This window comes from Sapajus apella, unplaced genomic scaffold, assembly GCF_009761245.1.
Source record: "Sapajus apella isolate SASKATOON/1434 unplaced genomic scaffold, GSC_monkey_1.0 scaffold4, whole genome shotgun sequence".
Taxonomy (NCBI): Eukaryota; Metazoa; Chordata; class Mammalia; order Primates; family Cebidae; genus Sapajus; species Sapajus apella.
The window spans coordinates 30384594-30409987 of NW_022436944.1; the positions used below are offsets into that span (position 1 = coordinate 30384594).

Below are 25394 nucleotides of genomic sequence, written 5' to 3' on the forward strand. Positions count from 1 at the left end.
GTCTGACTTTTTATTTCTTCTTGAGCTTTGATCACTGGCATGAGCCACGGTGCCCAGTCCATCTAGTTTCATATGTTCTTTTCATTCATTTAAAGATAATTTTGAATTTCCCTGTGGTTTTTTGTTTGGCCCATGCATCTTACGAGTGTGTCATTTAATTTCCAAATATTTTGGGTTTCCCATATTTCTGCTGTTGATTTCTAATTTAATTCAATTTTTTTTTCTTTTTTTCTTTTTTTGAGATGGAGTCTGGCTCTGCCACCCAGGCTAGAGTGCAGTGGTGTGATCTTGGCTCACTGCAAACTCCACCTCCCCGGTTCAAGCAATTCTCCTGCCTCAGCCTCCCAAGTGGCTGGGATTACAGGTGCCCGTCACCACGCCCAGCTAATTTTTGTATTTTTAGTAGAGATGGGGTTTCACTGTGTTGGCCAGGCTGGTCTTGAACGCCTGACCTTGTGATCTGCCCGCCTTGGCCTTCCAAAGTGCTGGGATTACAAGCACTTTGAGCCACCGTGCCTGGCCATTTAATTCAATTTTTTTTTTTTTATCAAACAACGTATTTATATTATTGTAATAATTTGAGTTTATCAAGTCTTATTTTATCTGCCTAATATATGGTCTGGAAAAGTTCAATGCATACCTGGATGAAAGAGTGTATATATATTTTTGTTGTTTTGTGGAGTGTGCCCTAAAAATGATTAAATCAAACATGTTGACTGTTAAGTCTTCTGTATCCTTAATTGAGTGTCTGCAACTGTTCTATTAATTACTGAATGAGAAGTGTTGAAATCTCTAACTATAATTGTTGACGTCTATTTCTTTCAAGTCTGGAAATTTTTAATGTATTTTGTGGCTGTGTTGTTTGATACTTACACATTTAAAATAATCACATCTGGCTACTGCATTTTAACATTGGTGAAGCGGGAATATTTGTTTCCTGGGTAAAATTTCTGTCTTTTGACTATTTTAGAACTGGACAATATTTACGCTTTTACTATTGATTTTGAAGAACCTAATTATAAAAAAAAAAGTATTGGCCATATGATGAAACCCAGTTTGCCCTTTGATTGTGATACAGAATTTTGTCACTTTTTTTGGTTACACTTAAAATTTACTCAAATCTATAAATAATTTCCTTATACATTTCTTCCATTACTTTTATGCTTTTAAGGTCTTTATTTGCATGCAGACGTTAGTTTAATATGCATTTATTTCACCCCACCATGGAGAACTAACATTTTACTGACTAGCCTTTTCCTGACACATTTAACATGCTATTTTTATCATATGCTACCCATTACTATGCATAATTTTTCTGTTTTGGCATGAATACTATACTTGCTTTAATTACTATGGCTTCATATAGTCCATCTCCCCTGTACCCCACTGTACCTTTGTTTCTTTTCATAACTTACTGCTATTCTGTGTCTTTATTATGCTATGTGAGCTTTAAAACTAGCTTACTCAGTGGATGTGGTGGCTCACACCTGTAATCCCAGCACTTTGGGAGGCCAATGTGGGCAGATCACGGGGTCAAGAGATTGAGACCATCCTTGCCAACATGGTGAAACCCCATCTCTACTAAAAATACAAAAATTAGCTGTGTGTGGTGGCGCCTGCCTGTAGTCCCAGCTACTCGGGAGGCTGAGGCAGGAGAATTGCTTGCACCCGGGAGGCGGAGGTTGCAGTGAGCCGAAATTGTGCCACTGCACTCCAGCCTGGCACCTGGCGACACAGTGAGACTCTGTCTCAAAAAAAAGAAAAAAAAAAAAAGCAAGTTACATTAATGAGAAAGATTAATTGAGGCCTTTAGAGAAGCTATGACTAAGAAAGAATTGGAGGAATTGCAAAAGGAGCTATTACAAGATGATGGAAAAAACCAGCAAATTATAAAGTTGCTGAAATGATCCAAGCAGTCGAATTCTTGCATAAATTTCTTAACATGGTCCCTATATGGAATTATGCCCTGACCAGTAGAAATAACATGTAGATGTTACTTCCTTCACAAAACCATGTGTAATAAAGATTTGTTTTAAACATTATCATCTTTATTATTTGAAGGTGTTTTAGTTATTCTAGCCTCCTCTTTATGTACAGACTTTATCAATATCACTAAAATAGCAGTTTGATTGCTCAGTGATTTTGGTTTCCAGTGAAAGATGAGACTTGTTAAAGGAAATGGACTTGAGAAGACTATCAGGAAATGAGTGAAGATTGCTGGAAAAAATATTCTTTTAACTGAAGTTGGTTAAATTATATTTTTATGCTATTCAAAAATGGAAAAAATACAAAAGAATTTTGTAAGGGGGTTTTAATACTCTGGACATGCGCATGCCTGTTAAAAAGTTCCACAAGACATAGGGAAACTCACTCACCCTTCCTGGAATTGTGCTTGGGCAGATTCCTCCGCAACAAGAGTCTCATACTCCTCAGCAGCAAACCGGTCCCAGTCAGAGGGCTCAGGACCATCACTCTCAACATCCTGATTGGAAAGAAGACAGCCACAAGAAACAAAAATAATCAAAAACAAAGAACTGGAGATAGATAATCACAAATGTATACTGCTGAAAAAATCCTACCTCAAAAATATTTCATTTCAACAGGTTTAAAGTGGTGCTAAGGTAACATTCCTATGGTAGTTTTCTACACGTCAAAGGGCAAAATTATAACTGTTTAACTGCTAGATTTTTTAGGTATAGATACCTTTTTTTTTTTTTTTTTTCCCTGAGATGGAGTCTCACACTGTTGCCCAGGCTGGAATGTACCGGCAAGATCTCGGCTCACTGCAGCCTCCGCCTCCTGGGTTCAAGCAATTCTTTTGCCACAGCCACCCAGGTAGCTGGGACTACAGGCAAGTGTCACCATGTCCAGCTAATTTTGTATTTTGTAGAGATGGGCTTTTGTCATGTTGGCCAGGCTGGTCTCAAACTCCTGACCTCAGGTGTCCACCCACCTCAGCCTCCCAAAGTGCTGGTTTATAAGTGTGAGCCACCGTGCTTGGCTGATTCAAACTTTTTTTTTTTTTAAAGAGACAGGGTCTTACTCTGTTGCCCAGTCTGGAGTGCAGTGGTGTAATAATAGCTTACTGCCGGCTGGTCCGATGGTAGTGGGTTATCAGAACTTACTAACATTAGTGTCACTAAAGTTGGTATACAACCCCCCACTGCTAAATTTGACTGGCTTTAAAAAAATTAAAAGAAAAAAAATAATAGCTTACTGCCAGCCTCAAAATCTGGGGTCAAGTGATTCTCCTGGCTCAGCCTACTGAGTAGCTGAGACTACAGGTATGCCACCATGCCCTGCTAATTTTTAAATTTTTTTGTAGACACACGGTCTCACTATGTTGTTCAGGCTGGTCTCGAACCCCAGGCCTCAAGTGATCCTCCTGTCTTAGCTTCCTAAGTAGCTGGGATTACAAGCACAAGGCACAGCATCTGGTAAGTCTAGATTCTTTAACCTTGAAATTAGAGATGTTTCTCTGGTCCCCTCTCCTCTGGCACTGTGCACAGCAGCCACCTGGAGTTACTTGTGGTTTGCACAGTCCTGCCTGAAATGTACCTTCCCCAAACTCCCATTCTCTGGCAAATTTTTGCTGTTCAAAAGCCAACTCAGATACCATGTTATCTGTGATATCTTCCTGGCAACAGCCCTTCTCTCCATATCACTTCCTTTTTTCTAATGTAGATGTTTTGGTTGCCACCTTTGCTCTTGCATCTCTGTCATCTTCATATATACAGTATCTCTTCAACACAGTGTCCAGAATTTATTAAGCGCTTTCTGGCTAATAATGTTCTTTGTAGATCAGGACAAATATCAATAATTGCACCATTTATAAAGAAAAGTAAAATTTAAAGGTAAAAATTTTAGAGCAAAAATGGTATCACAAAGAAAATAAGAGGGAAAAGACTACACACTTTCATGAGTTTTCTTGAATTGTATGTTTCAGATAAACTGTCTTTCCAAGCTGAACATGAGTTAGTGCTGACGTAGGATCTAGAGTTAGTTGTGCCAAGAATAATGTTAAGTTCCTAAACAATGACCACTATTAATTACTATACTTAATTCATTTTAAGACCCCATCTCTGTCTTTTAACATTTATGAACTTGCAATGCATCACAGGCTTACAACTGGCAATATTTGGAGTTTTGTTTTTGCTTAGAGAAATATAAAGCAATGGAGCATGTTCAATTCAATGAAATAGACTTTAAACCAGCGATAATGCAACTTGGTATGTGGAGATCGGCTGCAGAATATTTGTTTTTAGAAGGTAATCTTCATATTATTACTATTTAGGTCAAACAGTTATGAAACATGTAGAAGAAAAAAGACTGCAAAAGCTTCTTATAGTTTATTGCTACTCAACTGAAATAGTCTATTCTTTATTTATTTATTTATTTTTAATTTTTTTTTTTTTTTTTTTGAGACAGAGTTTCACTCTTGTTACCCAGGCTGGAGTGCAATGGCGCGATCTCGGCTCACCGCAAACTCCGCCTCCTGGGTTCAGGCAATTCTCCTGCCTCAACCTCCTGAGTGGCTGGGATTACAGGCACGCGCCACTATGCCCAGCTAATGTTTTGTGTTTTTAGTAGTGACGGGGTTTCACCATGTTGACCAGGATGGTCTCGATCTCTTGACCTCGTGATCCACCCGCCTCCGCCTCCCAAAGTGCTGGGATTACAGGCTTGAGCCACCGCGCCCGGCAATAGTCTATTCTTAACATAATTTTTACTTCTTAGAGGAATGGTAAAAACAAGGGGTGATATTCCATTTTTATTATTTATTTATTTTTTCTTGTATGTAACATAAGGGCAGTGGAGATCCATTTTTATTTTTAACATGGACCGTATATCCAGGGTTTTCTAAAGGTCCACATGTTTTTGTGTCTAGGGAATGGTATTTATCTTTATTCAGATGTAGAATGATATTCAAAACTGATACCCATGTATAGCAATCATTAACACTTAAAATAGTGTTATATTATTTTAAGTTTTTCTATCATGGAGACCTTCCAGGTTTTACTGCAATGGGGAAAGCTATTTACAATGGAATCCTGAAAATGAATGGTACAACTGAATCAAGGCCACTATAGTTTCTAATACAGATGTGCCTATTTTTTTTTTTTTTTTTGAGATGGAGTCTCTCTCTCTCACCCAGGCTGGAGTGCAGTGGTACGATCTTGGCTCACTGCAACCTCCACATCCTGGGTTCAAGCGATTCTCCTGCCCTAGTCTCCTCAGTAGCAAGGACTACAGGCACATGCCACCATACCCAGCTAATTTTTTTTTGTATTTTTAGTAGAGACGGGGTTTTGCCATGTTGGCAAGCATGGTCTCGATCTCCTGACCTCGTGATCCACTTGCCTCAGCCTCCCCAAGTGCTGGGACTACAGGTGTAAGCCGCTGCACCTGGCCCTGTTGATACATTTTTAAAAGTTAGAAGGACAAATTTTTTTCAAAACTACTTGTTTGCAACAAGTTTCCAGTGTGTGTATCAGCAGATAAGCCATACAGTTCACTCAATGGAAAGTGCTTAGGCAGATGCAGGTTACCTAAACCTGATGATCAGCTGTGGAGAGACATGTGCCGTAAGTCCTTTGTTGCCTCTTTTTAGTCTTTAATGAAATGTTGTAAATATTTTCGCTTTACTGAAATTCCAGCATGTAGACACCATTTTAATATGTAGCACACACGGCCCCTGATACTGCAGCCCTCAAATAAAAGTTAAAATTATACTGATACCTTCTGGACCGCAAAGGGATCTCTCTGTTCATGGTCTAAATATTTCTCCAGATTAAAGAAAGTGTCATAGAAGATGTGAGCCATTCTGCATCTCTTCAGATCTCTTAGAGTTATTTTGCCTACGTAAAAATAAACAAATCTGGTAAATTTCATCAAGAGCTATTTTGGCAAGAGAAAAACAACTTTCACTGATGTCTAAAAGTATAGATATATGTTTATTATAAAAGTCCTATTTTCAAAATAAAAATTAATTGAGGTAAAATTCACTAACAAATTCACCATTTAAACAAATTTAAAGTGCACAATTTAGTGGCTTTTAGTACACTCACAATGTCGTACAATCATTACCACTTTCTAGTTCTATAACAATATCATCACCCCAAAAGGAAACTCTGTGCCCATTAAGCAGTTCCTTTCCATCTCTCCTCATGTGCTTTCTGTGTCTAAGGAAAAATCCTCTTTCATCCCCCAAACCTGCTTTCATTTTGTTTTTAAAAAAGAGATGGGGTCTTGCTGTGTGGCCCAGGCTGGAGTGCAGTGGCTACTCACATGCACAATCATAACGCAATCCTCCCAGCTCAGCCTCTGTAGCTAGGACTAGAGGCACACACCACCATGCCTGGTGTAAAATCCTATTTCTTTTCTTTTTTTTGAGATGGGATTTCATCATGTTGGGCAGGATGGTCTTGATCTCCTGACCTCGTGATCAGCCTGCCTCAGCCTCCCAGTGTTGATTACAGGCATGAGCTACCGTGCCCGACCTTAAATTCCTATTTCTTAAATAGTAGACTCGCCATAAATTGCTACACTAAGGCTGAGTGTGGTGGCTTATGTCTGTAACACCAGCACTTTGGGAGGCTGAGGCAGGCGGATCACCTGATGTCAGGAGTTCAAGACCAGCCTGGCCAACATGGTGAAATCCTGTCTCTAATAAAAATACATAAATTAGCTGGGCATGGTGACAGACTCCTGTAATCTCAGCTACTTGGGAAGCTGAGGCAGAGGAATCGCTTGAATCTAGGAGGTGGAGGTTGCAGTGAGCCGAGATTGTACCACAGCACTCCAGCCTGGGTGACAAAGTGAGACTACATCTCAAAAAAAAAAAAAAAAAAATTGCTACCCTAATAGTTAAGGAGAAACTTTAAACACCTCTGTACTGGGAAGCCTGGTTGGAAGACTCTGAAAAGTTAAATAATTTAGGACAATCTAGGATTCTGTGACCCCCCCCCCCACCCCATACATAGGTGAACAGTGCAAATGTCCCATTGCTTGGTCTCACCATCAGTGGCTGGCTTCACTAGGTCAAGCATCTGGCATAGTAAATCATGGAATGGCAAGGGCTCTATTCCCATGGTTTCCATCCGTTCACACTGCTCCTCATAGAAGTACTCCAGCTCATACATGGAGAGTATGCCATCCCCATCCACATCCATGCAGCGGAACCAATACTCAATGCTAGGCGATAAGGACATTCATTATCGTGGGCCTGGTAAAGATCTTTTATTCATCCAGATTTACTATGTTTCTTTTAAAAGAAAAGCTACATATTATGTACACTTCAGGGTTACATATAGTTTTACCAAGTTTGTTAGAAAAAATGGTATACCGCTTCTCCCCTTTATTTTTTTATCCAGAACCAACCATGTTCAACACCTCATTATTTTGCTTTTTACCTTCCTATTTTCAGATAACATGCCTATACCACTCCTTTCTTGTATTTGTTTTAAGAACTGTTTAAGAACCGGGCATGGTGGCTCATGCCTGTAATCCCAGCACTTTGGGAGACTGAGTCGGGCAGATGACTTGAGGTTCAGGAGTTTGAGGTAAGCCTGGCCAACATGATGAAACCCTGACTCTACTAAAAATACAAAAAATTAGCTGGGCATGGTGGTGCATACCAGTAGTCCCAGATGCTTGGGAGGCTGAGGTGGGAGAATTGTTTGAGCCTGGGAGGTGGAGGGTGCAGTGAGCCAACATTACACCACTGTACTCCAGCCTGGGCGAAAGAATGAGACTCCCTCCTCAAAACAAAACAAAACAAAACAAAACAAAACAAAAAAACCAAAAAACCAATGTATTGATTTCACACCATGAAAGATGAACTTTAGTTCATTTACAATTTCTCACCACTTTGCCTACCTGCCCTTCTTATCCTCTTAATAAAGTTAACTTGCTCAACATTTAGAATTTATAATTTTTCTTTTATCTCTTATTTGCTTAGTTTTCTGTGTACTTATTACTAATTCAACCCCTAACTCTCTGCTGGTTGTCTAAATCCACACTCAGTCCTATAAGGTGCTCTGTCAACTGCTCGTTCTTGATGAAGTCTTCCTTGGTTCCTTCTGACCTACTCTAATCTGGGCTACTTGGACTCTAGGCATGGCTCACAGTTTCATCTAGGGATTCCTTTCATCTTTCTCCTGTTTCTTGTTTCTCACATTTTCCTCATTCTTTGTTTTGTGTCCTCATTGTTTTGTTACTCTGTGCATTCTCCAGCAGCCTATTAAATGAGGGAGCATGGCAGGTATATTTTCTGAGATCTAGGATCTTTGAAAATGCCTTTTTTCTATCCTGTAATATGGTTGGTATTTTGGCTGGTTATAGAATTAGAGGTTGGTGGTGCTTTGCCTGCAGATTTTTTTTTTTTTTTTTTGAGACGGAGTTTCACTCATGTTACCCAGGCTGGAGTGCAATGGTGCGATCTCGGCTCACCGCAACCTCCGCCTCCTGGGTTCAGGCAATTCTCCTGCCTCAGCCTCCTGAGTAGCTGGGATTACAGGCACGCGCCACCATGCCCAGCTAATTTTTTGTAGTTTTAGTAGAGACGGGGTTTCACCATGTTGACCAGGATGGTCTCGATTTCTTGACCTCGTGATCCACCCGCCTCGGCCTCCCAAAGTGCTGGGATTACAGGCGTGAGCCACCGGGCCCGGCCCTGCCTGCAGATTTTTTAATTTTCACTTTAGAAATGGGGTCTCACTCTGCTGCCCAGGCTAAAGTGTAGAGGCACAACATGACTCACTGCAGTCTTGAACTCCTGGACTCAAGCAATCTTCCCAAGTAGCTGGAACTACAGGTGCATGCCATGGCTAATTTTTTTTTTTAAATCCAGATGGAGTCTCACTCTATCACTCTATTGCCCAGGCTGGAGTAAACTGGTGCAATCTCTGCACTGCAACCTCTGCCTCTCTGGTTTAAGTGAGTCTCCTGCCTCAGCTTCCCAAGTAGCTGGGATGACAGGTGCCCGCTGCCACGCCCAGCTAATTTTTATGTTTTTTAGTAGAGATGGGGTTCACCATATTGACCAGGTTGGTGTCAAATTTCTGACCTTAGGCAATCCACCCACCTTGGCCTCCCAAAGTGCTGGGATTACAGGTGTGAGCCACCACACCCAGCTTGGCTAATTTTTAATTAAAAAAAATTTTTTTTTTTTTTTTTTGTAGACACAGGGTCTCAATATATTGCCCAAGCTGGTCTCAAACTCCTGGTCTCAAGGGATCCTCCTGTCTTGGCCTCCCAAAGTGCTGGGATTATAGGTGTGAGCTACTGTGTCTGGCCTTTTCCTTCATATTTTTAAAAAGTATTGATCCATATTGTCTGTCAGTACTGATGAGAAGTCTAAAGCTTTATTGGTATCTATTCCTTTGACTATAACATTTTGTTTTTTTCCTCTTAGAAGCCTGCAGAGGTTTCTCTGAGTTCTTGGTAGTTTGAAATATCATGATGGAGTTCCTTGGTTGAGATCTAACTCATCTATTTGGCTGGGCTTTTATGAGAACCTATTCAGTTTGGAAACTACTACCCTTCAGTCTTTGAAAATTTTCATATCTCTTCCCTGCCCCTTTTTTTTCCTTTTTAAAAACTGTTATTCAGATCTACATAGCCCAGCATGGTATAGCTACTAGCCACATGTGGCCTTTTGAGCATTTGAAATGTGGCTAATCAAATTTGATGTTTTCTCAGTACAAATACAAAACAGATATATAACTAAATTAATTTTACCTATTTTTAAATTTTTCCATTGTGGCTAAATTTTAAACCTATGTGACTTGTACCATGTTTCAATTTCTAATTATATTAAATTTTTTTGACCTGGTTCTCCAGTTTTCATATCTTGTCTTTATTTTCTATTGCTTCATCTTTTTTTGGGGAGGGGGTTTCTTCCTGGGAGGGTTACACAGATTTATCTTCTAAACATTGTTTTCTTATTTCTGCTATTGTAGTTTTGATTGCTCAGAGCTTTTTGGTTTCCTGAATTTTCCTTTCATAAAAAGTATCATTCTGTTCGTGTCCTGTGATTATAATTTCTTCTCATATCTCTCTGAGGATATTAATCACTGTTTCCTTTCTTGTTAAAGTTTTATTTTCTCAGAAAGTCTCTGCTTCATCCAAGTTATCTCCCCCCCCCATTAGTGTGGCCTTTATTTTTTGTGTAAGAGGCTTTACTCAGGTATCTAGTGATCCTCTGTTCTCTGCTCATATTTGAGAGTAGGTGCTAAAAAGCTGATTGGAGGTTCTGATTAGTGGGTCTGTTGACTCTGGGCTTTACTGTAAAATGAATGGACTGGGTTTTTTTCCTTGGGAATGACCCAGTGACAAATCTTCAGGTCTTTATTCTTGGGCGGGTCCATTCCCAAGAAAGGCATCTTTTAGTTTCTTGCTTGGAGGTTCAGGGCAGGTAGGCAGCATTCTGTTAGCTGAGTGAGGAATGAAGACTGGGCGTCTCAGCATTCAGTACGCATACACTCATTTCATCTGTGTTCAAGATCGCATCCACATCTCAACTGTGCCCAGTGCTCCCTAGTCCGGAGGCCCTCTGTTTTATACTCTTCAGGGAATAAAGCACCAGTTGTATGCTAGGGTAGAGGACATGACCTGAAGATCAACTGTTCATTTAAACAATCTATCAGGTCTCCTGTTTTTGGCTTTACATTTACCCCACCAATCACTTCCAAGGTTCCTGGTATCCCCAAATCCGGAATGTTTGGAGGTTTTGCTGGGTATATCTAGTTGCTTCTTGGTTTTTCCCTCTGCTGGCTTAGGATTCAGGTGGTCTGCTATGTTTATTTGCTTTTCAGTTTCCAACACTTTGTTATTATCTCTTCTCCTATATCCTTTATGTAGGCAACAACGTTCATTGGTAATATGGAACAATATTTTTCTAAAGAACCACAAATTCACGGCAAAGTAAAACTTTTCAAGAGAAGGTTCTATGAGACTGTTGTTCAAATTTCCACTTGTAGGCCTGAAACCATATTAAGAACCATACCTTTAATAGTTTTTTAAAAATCTCCTTTGGGGAGAGAAATGTGAAAATAACTAAGTTGTAACTATTGGCTGTTTTCAAGTAAGTCACATTAAGTTCTGTGTGTACTTTTTCTGAGAGAGACATAGTTTATGTTATTGCAAAAAATTGAACATGTAATACTTGGAAAGTTTATTTTTTGTTTTTGAGAGAGGCTCCCATTCTGTCACCCAAGCTGGAGTGCAGTAGTGGAGTCATAGCTCACTGCAGCCTCAACCTCTTGGGCTCAAATGAGCCTCCTGCCTCAGCCTCCAGAGTAGCTGAGACCACATGCATGTACCACCACACCTGGCTAATTAAAAAAAATTTTTTTGTAGAGATTGGATCTTCCTATGTTGCCCAGACTGGGCAAGGTCTTTTTGAGAAATATATTTTAAAAATTGTACCAACTTGATGTTTAATGTTTTTATATTAAAGAACAAAGGGGACATTCACTGGGTTTATTGAATATGAGGTAACAGGTTGGCTATGGTGAGGTTCAGTCACATCATATCTACTCTTAGAATATAAAAGGGGCAGAATGCTGCCCCACTGTGAAGCTAACCCTGATTGCGCGAAAAACCTTGAACAGTTGCAGAGGGCTGCAATACATGTAATAATAACTGGTTGTTAACACTGTTGTGTCTTTTTCCTTTTTTTTTTTTTTTAAAAATAATGGTTTTAGTACAAAAGGGGCAGGGGACTGTCCTCTGACTGGTCTCTAAGATCTCTTGGTGTCTTGAAAGTCCTCATTACTTAAGAGAACCAAAATCAAGCAAAAGGGAAGAAGGTAAATCTTGATTTTGATAAGGATTTAACAGGACTGAAGTGAAACACAACTTATTTTACTGTGAAAAAGAAATGGAAATACTTTAGTTACTTGCATTTGCAATTAAGAACTAAGACAAAGAATCTTATCTTTACAATAAATAAAGTTGAAGCATACATTTCAGTTCTTTGTAATAGCCCATTAGAGAGAAAGAAAACTAGACTGCTAGAATGCAAACAGATAGACATACTGCCTGAGTATTTGCCAAAGGCACATGATAACTGCTTTTAAATATCTGAAAGATGTGGTAGATTAATCAGATATAATTCTGTGAACTTTGGAGAGCATAAGGTTGAACGAATGAAAGAGAAAAATGAAACAGGCTGCCTCAGTGGATAGTTACCTGTCCCTGAAAGTTTAGCAGCAGGGGCTGGATAGATGGTTAATACATGTAGGACATGTTGAGAGGAAATTTTCCTATTAAAAGTACTGGATACTCTACACATCTACTTTTTCTATGTGGATTTGAAAAAAAAATCATAAAATAAGAAAAAAAAAGGTACTGGATACTCTCTAACATTTCTTTCAATGCAGATTTTCTGTTTTTTTTTCTTATCAAAGGTAGTGATCTTCTCAGAGCCTACAAGTATGGACTATTTATTGTAGGAAAGTTGGAAAACAGAAAACACAAAAGGAATAACTGACCAGAGAGCACTAGTATTAAATTTCTACTATATTTACCAATATCTGGTGTTTCAAAGCATATTAATGACAAATTATATTTCTAAAATTATAGACATAAAGAAGATTACTTTTTTTTTTTTTTTTGAGACATAGTCTTGCTCTGTTGCCCAGGCTAGAGTGCAGTGGCACAATCTCAGCTCACTGAAACCTTCTACTCCTTACCCTGCACTTCAAGTGATTCTTGTGCCTCAACTTCCCAAGTAGCTGGGACTACAGGCGTGAGCCAAGATTACTTCTTGTCCTTTCCTTGGACTGAATGAAATTAAGTGCTGAGCCAGTGATTTCTTACCCCTAATATAAACTCCTGTATGCTATTCAAGAAGAAAGTTATTGGAAATTCCATTATTGCTTAGGCAGTAACTGAATATATATTCTGTTGCATATTCAGTATACATATTTCATTATCTACTACTGTGAAAGGCACTGGCCTAGTGCCCTTAGGTATAACAAAGGTGAATGAAATAGCTGCTGGAGGTGACACCTAGCCAGATGACTAAGGTAAAAGCAGAATATGATAAAAACCAGGACAGAGAGATTAAAGGACATACCAAAAGAGGGTTTGCAAGAGTCTGTCCACAGAAAAGAAACTACCCAGATACTTTCCACATCTACCTCTGTTACTAGGCATAGGAAAGATTCTAGATCCTAATTTCGTGCAGCATTCACAGAGGATTAATCACACCTTAGTGAATGTATTACTTTTTTTTTTTTAAACAAAATTCAGTTTTTTCTACCCATGTAATTTACAAGCCAGAAACCCAATTTCTGCAAAGTGGTGCCTATTCCATTTTCTTAAATAAGAGTTTGATTTTGATTCTATAGACAGTCTCTGACTTAGTTTGACTTAGAATTTTTTGACTTTACAATGGTGTGAAAGCCATATGCATTCACTAGAAACTGCACTTTAAGTACCAATACAATCATTCTGTTTTCACTTTCAGTATAGTATTCAATAAATTATATGAGATATTCAACACTTTATTATAAGAGTAAATTCAACACTTTATTATAAGGCTTTGTGCTACATGATTTTGTCCAACTGTAGGCTAAGATGTGTTCTGAGCACATTTAAGGCAGGCTATGCTAAGCTATAATGTTCAATAGGTTAGGTATATTAAATAATTTTTTATTTATATTTTCAAGTGATGCTAGGTTTATAGGACGTAACCCTACTGTAAGTGGAGGAGCACTGTATAGATATTTTTGTCAAAATTCACTATTTTCTGCTCACAATCTGCTTTAGTAAAGCAATGTAAACCACTAAGAATAACACACAGGGTACCTAGTAAGTGCTACTAGAAACCAAGGAAACATATCAATAAGGCAAAATCAGTAGTTACTTTCTTCTATAATTGGACTAATTTTGATTCTCTTAAGCAATAGCAACTTCACGACACCAAAATAACTCTCTTTTAGGGAGTCTACAGCCCTAGTTGGAAAGAAGATAGACATGCAAACGAATGTTGTCTGGCATGACAGGCCATATATATTATAGTGATAAAGAGTCCAGGTTTGGGAGAGATACAAACCTGAGTTTGAATCCAAGCTAGGCCATGACACTTACTAGCTAGCTGCACAGTCTCTTAGAACTTCTGTTTCCTCAAATGAAAAATGGAACTACTGCTATCTCAACTCATAGTGATATGAGGATTAAATAAGCCATTACATATAAAATACTATTCACTGGCAAATAATGGAATCTCAATAATATCTGAAAGATGTGGTGGATTAAGCCGACATAATTCTGCGAATATTGGAGAGCATAAGGATCAATGAATGAAAGAGAAAAGGCTAGGAGAAAGGCAACATGCAAGGTAGAAAAGGAGCACCAAAGAAGGAGGTCTAAGAAAGCTTTTGACTCAAAAAACCTGTTGGTAATATTTTATGAGAATCCAGTTACGGATCTCATGATGTGAAAAGCTGATCTGAGGAGCTCCACTTCTGCTAATGATTACCTAAGTGGGATCAAGCCTTCTACTGAGGAAATTGAGGGGACCCCACATAGAAAAAAAAAAAAAAAACGAAACAGTTCAAAGGTGCTGGAGAATTAACAGCGCAGTGAAGCATTATGGTATCCAGATATAGAAGAAAAAAATCCAGAGAGGGGCACCTAGCATTTGGGACCATTTTTCCCTTGGGACATCTGCAGATTCTGGAAGAGGGACCTGAAAGTCTGAGGAACTAAGGCTTGACTTATTAGTATTTTGTTAATGATTTTGGGTCTATATTCAAGAGGGATGTCAGTCTGTAGTTTTATTTTCTTGTAGGTGTTTATCTGGTTTTGTTACCAAGGTAATGCTGGCTTTACAAAATGAGTTGGGAATTATTCTTCCCCTTCCTGTTTTCTGAAAAAGGTGGTGCAGAATTTGGTATTATTCCTTCTTCAAATGACTATAAGAATACAGTGAAATTATCTGGGCTGGGAGATTTCTTTTTCAGGAGGTTTTAAACTATAAATTTAATTTTCTTTAATAGATATCTGACTATTGAGGTTATGTATTTCTTCTTAGGAGAGTTTTATTAATTTGTGACTTTAAAGGAAATTGGTCCATTTCATTGAGGTCACCATATTTTTGTGTATATACGTTATTTGTAGCATTCCTTTATCACTTTGTGAATATCTAATTCCCCTTGAGTCATCCTTTTTAATCCAAGGATTATTTAGAAGTGTGCTGTTTAATACTCAAGCGTGTGGAGATTTTCCAGTTGTCTTTCTCTTATTAATTTCCACATTAATTTCATTTTGTTTACAGAACATACTTTGTAGTATTTTAAGTCTTTCTTTAAAATAGGCTTACTGAAATATATTTCACATATAATTGTTCCTTTTAAAATGTATTATTCTCCTGAATCAAGGACCGGGGGGTGGAAAATGTACTATTCAATGATTTTTAACATTCACAGAGTTGTATAATCATCACTACAATTAATATAGGGACAGTTTCATCACCTACAAAAAGAGACTGCATACCCATTAACACTCATTCCTTATTCCACCACAGGCTCTCCATGGCCTAGGCAACCATTAACCTATTTCCTGTTTCTATACATTTGCCTATTCTGGACAACTTATATAAATGAATTCATATAATATGTGGTGTTTTGTGACTTGCATCTTTTACTTCACATAAGGTTTTCAAGATCCAGTCATGTGTAGTATGTATCAGTACTTCATTTCTGTTTACTGCTGTATAATACTCGGCTATATGAATATATCACATTTGTTTTTCTGGGGCTGTTCCCAACTTCTGGCTATATGAAAATGAGTGTATAAGTTTTTGTGTAGATATATTTTCATATATTTTGGGTGTATACCTAGGAGTGGAATTGCTAGGTTATATGGTAACTCTATGTTTAACTGTTTGAGGAAATGTCAGACTTTTCTTAATGGCTGCACCATTTTACGTTCCTACTTGTAATGTACGAGGGCTCCAATTTCTCCACATTCTTGGCAGCACCTGTTATTATCTGACTCTTTGATAACTATCCTAGTGTGAAGCGGTATCTCACTGTGGTGTTGATTTGCATTTCTCTGATGACTAATGATGCCAAGCATCTTTTCAGGTGCTTATTGGCTATGTATACATCTTCTTTGGAAAAACATCTATTCAGATCCTTCGTCCACGTTTTACATTGGGCTGTCTGTTATTGAGTTGTAAGTATTGTTTACACATTCTAGATACAAGTTCCTTATCAGATACATCATCTGCAAATATCTTTTGCCATGCTGTGGGTTGTCTTTTTACTTTCTTGATCATATCTTTTAAAGCACAGAAGTTTTAATTTTTTTTTTTTTGAGATGGGGTCTCACTCTGCCACCCAGGCTGGAATACAGTGATGTGATCTCAACTCAGTGCAACCTCTGCCTCCCAGGCTCAAGTGATCCTCCCACCTCATCCTCCCAAGTAGCTGGGACCACAGGCACATGCCACCATGCCTGGACAAATTTTGTATTTCTGGTAGAGATGGGGTTTCACCATGTTGCCTAGGCTGGTACTGAATTCCTGAGCTTGGGCAATCCACCTGCTTTGGCCTCCCAAAATGCTGGGATTACTGGCATGAGTCACCACACCCAGCCAAAAGTTTATAATTTTGATGAAGTCCAATTCATCGACTTTTTCTTTTGATACTTAGGCTTTTGGCATCACATCTAAGAAAATGCTAACCAAGGTCGTGAAAATTTACTCCTCTATTATTTTCTTCTAAAATTTTTATAGTATTAGCGCTTACATTTTGGTCTGTGATCCATGTAACTTAATTTTTGTAGTATGTGAACTAGGGGTGCAAATTAAGGTTGGTGCAAAAGTTATTGTGTTTTTTTGTCATTGAAAGATTGCAAAAACTGCAATTACTTTTGCACCAACCTAATATTATTTTGTTATGATATCCAGTTGTCCCAGCACTATTTATTAAAAACACTGTTTTCCCCTCATTGGATTGTCTTGGCATCCAGCATCCTTGTTGAAAATAAATTAGCTATAAATGTGAGGATATATTTCTGAATTCTCAATTCAGTTTCACTTATTTTTATGTCCATCATTATACAAGTACCACACAGTCTTGTTTACTTTCGCTCTGTAGTGAAATATTTCGGAATAGCTAAGTGTGAGTCCTACAATTTTTCTGTCCTTTTTCAGGATTGTTTTGGTTACTCTGGTTTCTTTGTATTTCCATAGGAATTCAAGATTCAGCTTTTCCATTTCTGGGGGAAAAAAACCCAAAAAACAAAAAAAGCTTTTGACTCAAAGTAACTAACTAGTATTTTGTTAGGAATCTGTAGATTAGTTTGGGAATTACTGCCATCTTAACAATGATCCATGAACATTGGATGTCTTCTGATCCATGAACATGAGATGTCTTCATTTCATGTAGATCTTTAATTTTTTTTTTTTTTTTTTTTGCGATGGAGTTTTCCTCGTCACCCAAGCTGGAGTGCAATGGTGCAATCTCAGCTCACTGCAACCTATACTTTCTGGGTTCAAGCAATTCTCCTGCCTCAGACTCTCATGTAGTTGGGATTATAGGCATGTACCACCATGCCCAGATAATATTTTATATTTTTAGTAGAGACAGGGTTTCACCATGTTGGCCAGGCTGGTCTCGAACTCCTGACCTCAGGTGATCTGTCTGCTTTGGCCTCCCAAAGTGCTGGAATTACAGGTGTGAGCCACTGCACCCAGCCAAAAATCCAAAACTTTTCAAGTACCAACAAGACAATCAAAACTCATACTCAAAGGAAACAGTCACTGGAGCATTTTGGATTTTGGATTTGGGATGCTCAACTGGTAAGTATAACATAAATAGTTCAAAATCTGAAAAAAATCAAAAAACTGAAACACTTCTGTATTCAAGAATTTCAGATAAGAGATACTATGCCTGTATATCAAAAAGACTATGGCTGGGTGTGGTGGCTCATGCCTGTGATCCCAGCACTTTGGGAGGCCGAGGCAGGCAGATCATCAGGAGTTTCTGACCAGCCTGACCAACATGGTGAAACCTTGTCTCTACTAAAAAAAATACAAAAATTAGCTGGGCATGGTGGTGTGCACCTGTAATCCCAACTACACAGAAGGCTGAGGCAGGAGAATCACTTGAACCCAGGAGGCAGAGGTTGCAGTGAGCCGAGATCACATCATTGCACACCAGCCTGGGTGACAAAGTGAGACTCCATCTTAAAAAAAAAAAAAAAAAAGAAAGAAAAAGAAAAAGACTACCATATATACCAATTTTTAATAGTTTTTTTTTTCTGGGTATTAAAATTACTGGTATTAAAATTTATTTTTCTGCTGCTCATTCATGTTTTCTAAGTAAATTATTACTTTTGAAATGGAAAACAAAGTTATTTAAAAATAATCTAACAAGCTGTTCAAGAAAGAGCTTATTTTTATTTCAACAACTTCTAAACAATATATTCAATATTTATTTATTTTTTTAGAGATTGTGTCCTGCTCTGATACCCAGGATGAAGTATAATGGCATGATCCTAGCTCACTACAGCCTCAAAAACTCCTGCCCTCAAGCAACCCTCCTCCCGCAGCCTCTCGAGTAGCTAGGACTATAGGTGTGCATCACCATTCCCAGCTATTTAAAAAATTTTCTGAAGAGATGGAGCCCAGGCTGGTCTCAAACTCCAGGCCTCAAGTGATCCTCCTGCCCTGGCCTCCCAAAGTTCTGGCATTACAGACGTGAGCCACTATACCTGGTCATATTCAACATTTAGATAACTTTTTAAACCAATATTAAGATAGCTGAGTTAGTTATACCTGCAAGCACCATCAAAGAGTATAACCCCTCCTTCCCTTGGTACTGAAAACAAACTACAGTGCATTATGTTACACAAAGTAGGGATAAGAAGTAAGGCATCTAAATTTTTTGCTTAAACAAGAGATGGAAAGAAAGAAATGTGTGAATTCATAAATCCTGTTAAGGTGTGTCTGAGAGTGCCAAGAAAAAGCACAGACGATTCAACTGGCAGAATGAGAATGTGTTCTTATATACTAGTCATCCACAATTTCCTTTCTCTCTCTAATGGTAAAGGTTTACCACTTAACCAGTAAGATGATAAAACAAATAATTCACAGTATCTATTCCCATATTCCACACGAATGCTTACTAGCCCTACTTGTCATCAGCTTACATGTCATTTCACCTTTGTTTCTGTGGATAACAGCACTTCTCTTGATATGCCATGAACATGGATCCAGTACCAATCTCCCAAGACTGAGAGCTCTAAGACGGCAGGGACTAAGTCTAATTCACCTTAGTATTGCCAGGTTGAGTTGGCTTCATTAGGTATAATATGCACCACGACTTTTTCAAGCTTTGTGCATGTGTTTAGCATCTTGGCAAAGGAAACTTAGAAGTCATACCTGGTAGGATTCCTTTTGTCTTCCTCAGAGATCAAAAACCAAACAAAATCTGCATAGCTCATTCTTCCCTCTTTCTGTATTGTTTTTCCCCTGAAGAAAACACATGGTTATAAAATTTCCTGAGCAATTACTCAGAACAATTTATCAGAATGATAGGCTAAGAAAGTATTATGTCAGTTGATTTTTAAAAAATTAGAATGCTAGATGCCTTATAAAGGGCAACTAGCATTCTTATCTTCAAAGGCCTAGAGGGCAAAACCAGAAGGCATTTGCAAATACAAAGAAAAGAGATCTGATTTTTAATACGAATGTGAATAATCACTGAGATAAAATACTGTTATCTGTATTTATATATAGGATTAATACTCATGTTAGGCATAAAAGGGAGATGCTTCAAAATAATAAGAGCTATCTATGACAAATACACAGCTAGCATTATACTGAAAGGACAAAAGCCAGAAACAATCCCCTTAAGAACAAGACAAGGATGCCCACTCTCACTACTCTATTCAACACAGTCTTAGCCAGAGCAATCAGGCAAGAGAAAGAAATAAAATGCATCCAAATAGGAAAAGTCAAATTATCTCTCTTTGCTGACCACATGATTCTACACCTAGAAAAGCCTGAAAACTATGCCAAAAGGCTTTCAGAACTAATAACAATTTTATTAAAGTTTCGGGATACAAAATCAACATATAAAAATCAGTAACATTTCTATACACCAATAGCATTCAAGCTGAGAGCCAAATCAAGAATGCAATCCCATTTACAATAACCACACACACACACACACACACACACACACAAAATAAAATACCTAGGAGTATGGCTAATCAAGAAGGTGAAAAATCTCTACAGGGAGGACTACAACACTCTGCTGAAAGAAATCAGAGATCACGCAAACCAATGGAAAAACATTCCATGGTCATGGATAGGAAGAATCAACATCGTTAAAATAGCCATACTGCCCAAGGCAATCTTACAGATTCAATGCTATACTTATTAAGCTAACATCATTTTTCACAGAGAAGTTTTTTTTTTTTTTTTTTTTTTTTTGTGGGGCGGGGGGACTATTCAAAAATTCATATGGAACCAAAAACAAAGCCCAAATAGCTAAAGCAAAAACAAGCCAGAGGTATCACAGCACTTGACTTCAAACTACACTATAAGGCTACTGTAACCCAAACAGCATGGTACGGGTACAAAAACAGACACATAGATCAATGGAACAGAATAGAGAGCCCAGAAATAAAGCTGCACACCTACAAGCATGTGATATTTGACAAAGTCGACAAAAACAATGAAAAGACGACTCCCTATTCAATAAAACAGTGCTGGGATAACTGGTTAGCTATATGCAGAAGAATGAAAGGAGACCCTTACTTTTCACCATATAAAAAAATTAATTAACAATGGATTAAATAATTAAATGTTAGACCTCAAACTATAACAATCCTAGAAGAAAACCTAGGAAATACCCTTCTTGACATCAGCCTAGGCAAATAATTTATGGCTAAGTCCTCAAAAGCAATTGCAACAAAAACAAAAATTGATGATTAGGACCAAATTAAAGAGCTTTTGCACAACAAAAGAAACTATCAGCAGATTTAACAGATAACCTACAGAATTGGAGAAAATATTCTCAAACTATGTATCCAACAGAGGTCTAATATCCAGAATCTATAAGGAACTTAAATCAACAAGCAAAAAACAACCGCATTTAAAAATGGGCAAAGGACATGAACAGACACTTCTCAGAAGACACACAGGCAGCCAACAAACATGAAACAATCTCAACATCAGTCATCATTAGAGAAATGCAAATAAAAACCACAACAAAATACCATCTCAGAACATCAGAATGGCAATTACTAAAAAGTCCAAATATAACACATGCTGGTGAGGCTGTGGAGAAGAGAGGGAATGCTTATACACTATTGGTGCAAATGTAAACGAGTCCAGCTGCAGTGGAGAGCAGCTGATTTCTCAAAGAACTTAAAACAGAACTACTATTCGACCCAGCAATCCCATTACTGGGTATATACCCAAAGGAAAATAAATCATTCTACCAAAAATATACATGCACTTGTATGTTTTATCCAGCACTATTCACAACAGCAAAGACACGGAATCAACCTAGATGCCTATCGACAGTAGACTGGATAAAGAAAATGTGGTACCTATATACCACTGAATACTATGCAGCCATAAAAATTATGAAATCATGTCCCTGCAACAACATGGAGGCAGCTGGAGGCCACTGTCCTAAGCGAATTAACACAGGAACAGAAAACCAAATACCATGTGTTCTCACTTGTAAGTGGAAGCTAACATTGAGTACACATGGGTATAAAGATGGGAGCAATGGACACTGGGGTCTGCTGAAGTGGGTAGGGAGTGAGCAGAGTGAGGGCTGAGGGACTGCCTGTTGGGCGTTGTGCTCACTGCCTGTGTGACAGCATCCTCCATACATCAAACCTCATCATCACACATTGTTCCCATGTGACAGACCTGTACATGTATTTCCTGAATCAGAAAAGTTGAAATTATTTTTTTAAAAAGAATCACTGTCTTGTATTAAGCCATAACTATGATTTATAGGATAATATTTAGTCTAGTAGCAATGCCAAATTATTCAGGAAGCATTGCTAAAATGAGATGGTTACAGTATTACTTGTAGTTCATTTTTAAACATAGAATTAAACGTTTTCTTACCTTGTTACTGCCCCAGAGAAGATTCTTTCAATAATTCTGTTTGATGAAGCTAAATGTAGATTTAAAAAAAATTACAAAGCTAGTTTAGAATCATGCTCCATAAAGGCAATACTTTTCATAAATTTGCTTTTTGTTAGCTACAAGCTAAACCATAACCATCGTCCATGATGAAAGTACATTTTAATTTATGCATAATTTTAAAATAATTTTAAAAAATAACAGGCAAATGAATGTGGCTGACATCTGGGAAGTATTAATATAGCTTAATGCTAAGTTAGGTCTGAAAATCCTGACAACTAAGACAAAAATGTATAGGATTTGTATTAATCTCATCCAATGAGACCGATTTTCCTATAAACAAAACAAATTTTATCCTTACATTAAATTCAAAAGGGAACTGATTGTGGAAGTTCCTAAAACAATGTAAAATAAAACAAAGTTAAAACAATGGAGAACGCTTTCAAGTAGTTTTTTAAAAGCTACTCAAAACACACTACAAACAGACTTTTCTTCCATTCCCATTCCATGAAAGTCCAGGGTTTAACATGATATAATATTTTTAGAAATTCTATCAGGAAGTTTTATTCAAAGAGACAATTATAGTTTAAGTTAGCATGTTGGGGGGCAGGGAGAGAGAGAGAAAAGAGAGAGAGAGAGAGAGAGAGAGACACACACACACACACCGAGACCGACCTAGAGACCTGTTCTTTCTTTTAACAGGTTCCCCAGGCAATGGGAACACTCGTTAAAAATCCTGACTAAAACTACTTCAGGACCAATAAGGTCACTAGGGACTTGGTAGCTATCAGCATCAAATTCTTCTGCATACAATTAGGTACAGTCAGCATAAAGGTAAATTAGTTTGGCCAAAGAAAGTTGAGAATATGTGTATTGGTACAGCCATGCCTGGCCACACACCAAAGCTTATATAAAGACCTTTTATATTTTGTTGAACATTGGATAATGGCGTTGATAATTTGTACTAGATAGAAAAAAAGAGGGTTATATAGGAAAGGCAAGGATATTTAACTGCAAAGCCAAAATCTTTTTTTTAAAGGCATTTTTTTTTTTAGCTTGGGAAGATTTGGCTTCCTAAAATTGAAGATCATGTTATTTCATGTTGTCTCATTAAGGACAGTCCGGTGAGTGGATAATTATGTAGTGTTCAGTGGCCCCTTCATTTATGCAGGCCTAGATACCTGCTTTTCTGAAGTTAGTGAGTTGCTATGTGAGTATATACAGTATTTGGGGATTTAATGAGAAATTATGGTTATATCATCCAGAGAGGGAGTTTTAGAGCCACAGCGTTGTGCATGACCTCTGGAGGCTGGCTCATGTTGTATAGACAATGTGTTCATTGGTAACTGGAAGGTGCATAGCTAAAAAAGCTGACATCCCTCTGAATATCTTCATCTTTATGTTATTCTGGTGACAAGAAGGTTATGATTACATGAAAAAGGGAGGTAACAATACTAACGTTGACCAATAAGTACATTTCAGTATTTCCCCTCGATGTCTGCTTAGTACCTGAGAATTTTAAAGCAAGAACTTAAATAACTTATTTCTTAAATATGCAAAGCTCTGTGAAACCTGACATCATGTACAAGCCTTTTCTTTTTTTCTTTTTTTGAGACAGGGTCTCCCTGTTGCTCAGGCTAGAGTGCAGCAGCACCATCATGGCTCACTGTGTCCTCAACTTCCTCAGGTTCAGGCAATCCTCCCATCTCAGCCTCCTGAGCGGCTGGGACTACAGGCATTTGCCACCACAGGTTGATGAATTTTTGAATTTATTTTGTCATTTAAAAGCAATTATTTATTTTTTAATGTTTGTATTTTTTGTAGAGACAGGGTTTCATCATGTTGCCCAAGCTGGTCTTGAACTCTTGGGTTCAAGTGATCCACTCGCCTTGGCCTCCTAAAGTTTTGGTATTACAGGCATGAGCCACTGCCACCAGCCTGATTAGCTTTTTCTTAAGATGCATACCATTAGTAACAGACATACCAAAAAACAAAAACAAAATTCAATACATTTATTTAACATTTATACCCTGCTATATCTAAAAAATGACAGTATTATTTAAAAATCAACATTAGAAAGCATTTAAGGACAGAACATGGACAATCTTATGAGAGAAGAATGAATCAATGTATTTGGTGCTTAGTTAACAATATTAAGTCAGGCCAGGTATGGTGGATCATGCCTGCAATACTAGCAGTTTGGGAGGCCGAGGTAGATGGATTGCTTGAGCTCAGGAGTTTGAGACCAGCCTGGACAACATGGCAAAACCTCATCTGCATTAGTCTGTTCTTATGCTGCTAATAAAGACATACCTGAGACTTGGTAATTTATAAAGGGAAGAGGTTTAATGGACTCACATTTTCATGAAGCTGGGGAGCCCTCATAATCATGGCCAAAGGCAAAGAAGAAGCAAAGGCACATCTTACATGGCAGCAGGGATGTGTATAGGGGAACTCCCCTTCATACAACCATCAGCTCTCATGAGACTTCTTCACTATCAGAGAGCAACATAGGAAAGACCTGTCCCCATGATTCAGTTAACTCTTACTGGGTCCCTTCTATGACACATGGGGATTATGGGAGCTATAATTCAAGATGAAATTTGGGTAGGAACACATCCAAACTATATTGTTCCACCCATGGCTCCTCCCAAATCTCAGGTCCTCACATTTCAAAACCAATCATGTTTTCGCAACAGTCCTCCCAAAGTCTTAACTCATTTTAGCATTCACTCAAAAGTCCACAGTCCAAAGTCTCATCTGAGACAACCCAAGTCCCTTCCACCTATGAACCTGTAAAATCAAAAGCAACTTAGGTACTTCCTAGATACAATGGGGATATGGGCATTGGTTAAAATATATGTGTTCCCAATGGGAGAAATTAGCCAAAACAAAGTGGCAACAGGCCCCATGAAACTCTGAAATCCAATAGTGCAGTCATTAAACCTTAAAGTTCCAAAATGATCTTTTTTGACTCTATGTCTCACATCCAGGGCACACTGATGCAAGAGGTAGATTCCCATGGTCTTGGACAGCTCTACTCCTGTGGCTTTATAGGGTACAGCTCCCCTCCTGGCTGCTTTCACGGGCTGGCATTGAGTGTCTGTGGCTTTTCCAGGCACATAGTGCAAGCTGTTAGTGGATCTACCATTCTGGGGTCTGAAGGATGGTGGCCCTCTTATAGCTTCACTAGTTGGTGCCCCAGTAAGGACTCCGTGTGGAGGCTCCAACCCCACATTTCCCTTCCATACTGCCC

At 38.2% G+C, this 25394-nt stretch overlaps 1 protein-coding gene across 6 annotated transcripts in view; it reads right to left on the minus strand.

Annotated features, from left to right (window-relative positions):
• PPP2R3A (protein phosphatase 2 regulatory subunit B''alpha) overlaps positions 1-25394 on the minus strand; it is a 172052-nt gene that overhangs the window by 15033 nt on the left and 131625 nt on the right. For all 6 annotated transcript variants that reach the window (XM_032265761.1, XM_032265751.1, XM_032265727.1 and 3 more), the window contains 5 exons: positions 22121-22169; positions 19406-19495; positions 7019-7194; positions 5740-5858; positions 2376-2482 (listed from right to left, as the gene is read on the minus strand). In XM_032265761.1, the coding sequence (XP_032121652.1) occupies positions 2376-2482; positions 5740-5858; positions 7019-7194; positions 19406-19495; positions 22121-22169 (541 nt within the window). The remainder of the gene's footprint in view (positions 1-2375; positions 2483-5739; positions 5859-7018; positions 7195-19405; positions 19496-22120; positions 22170-25394) is intronic.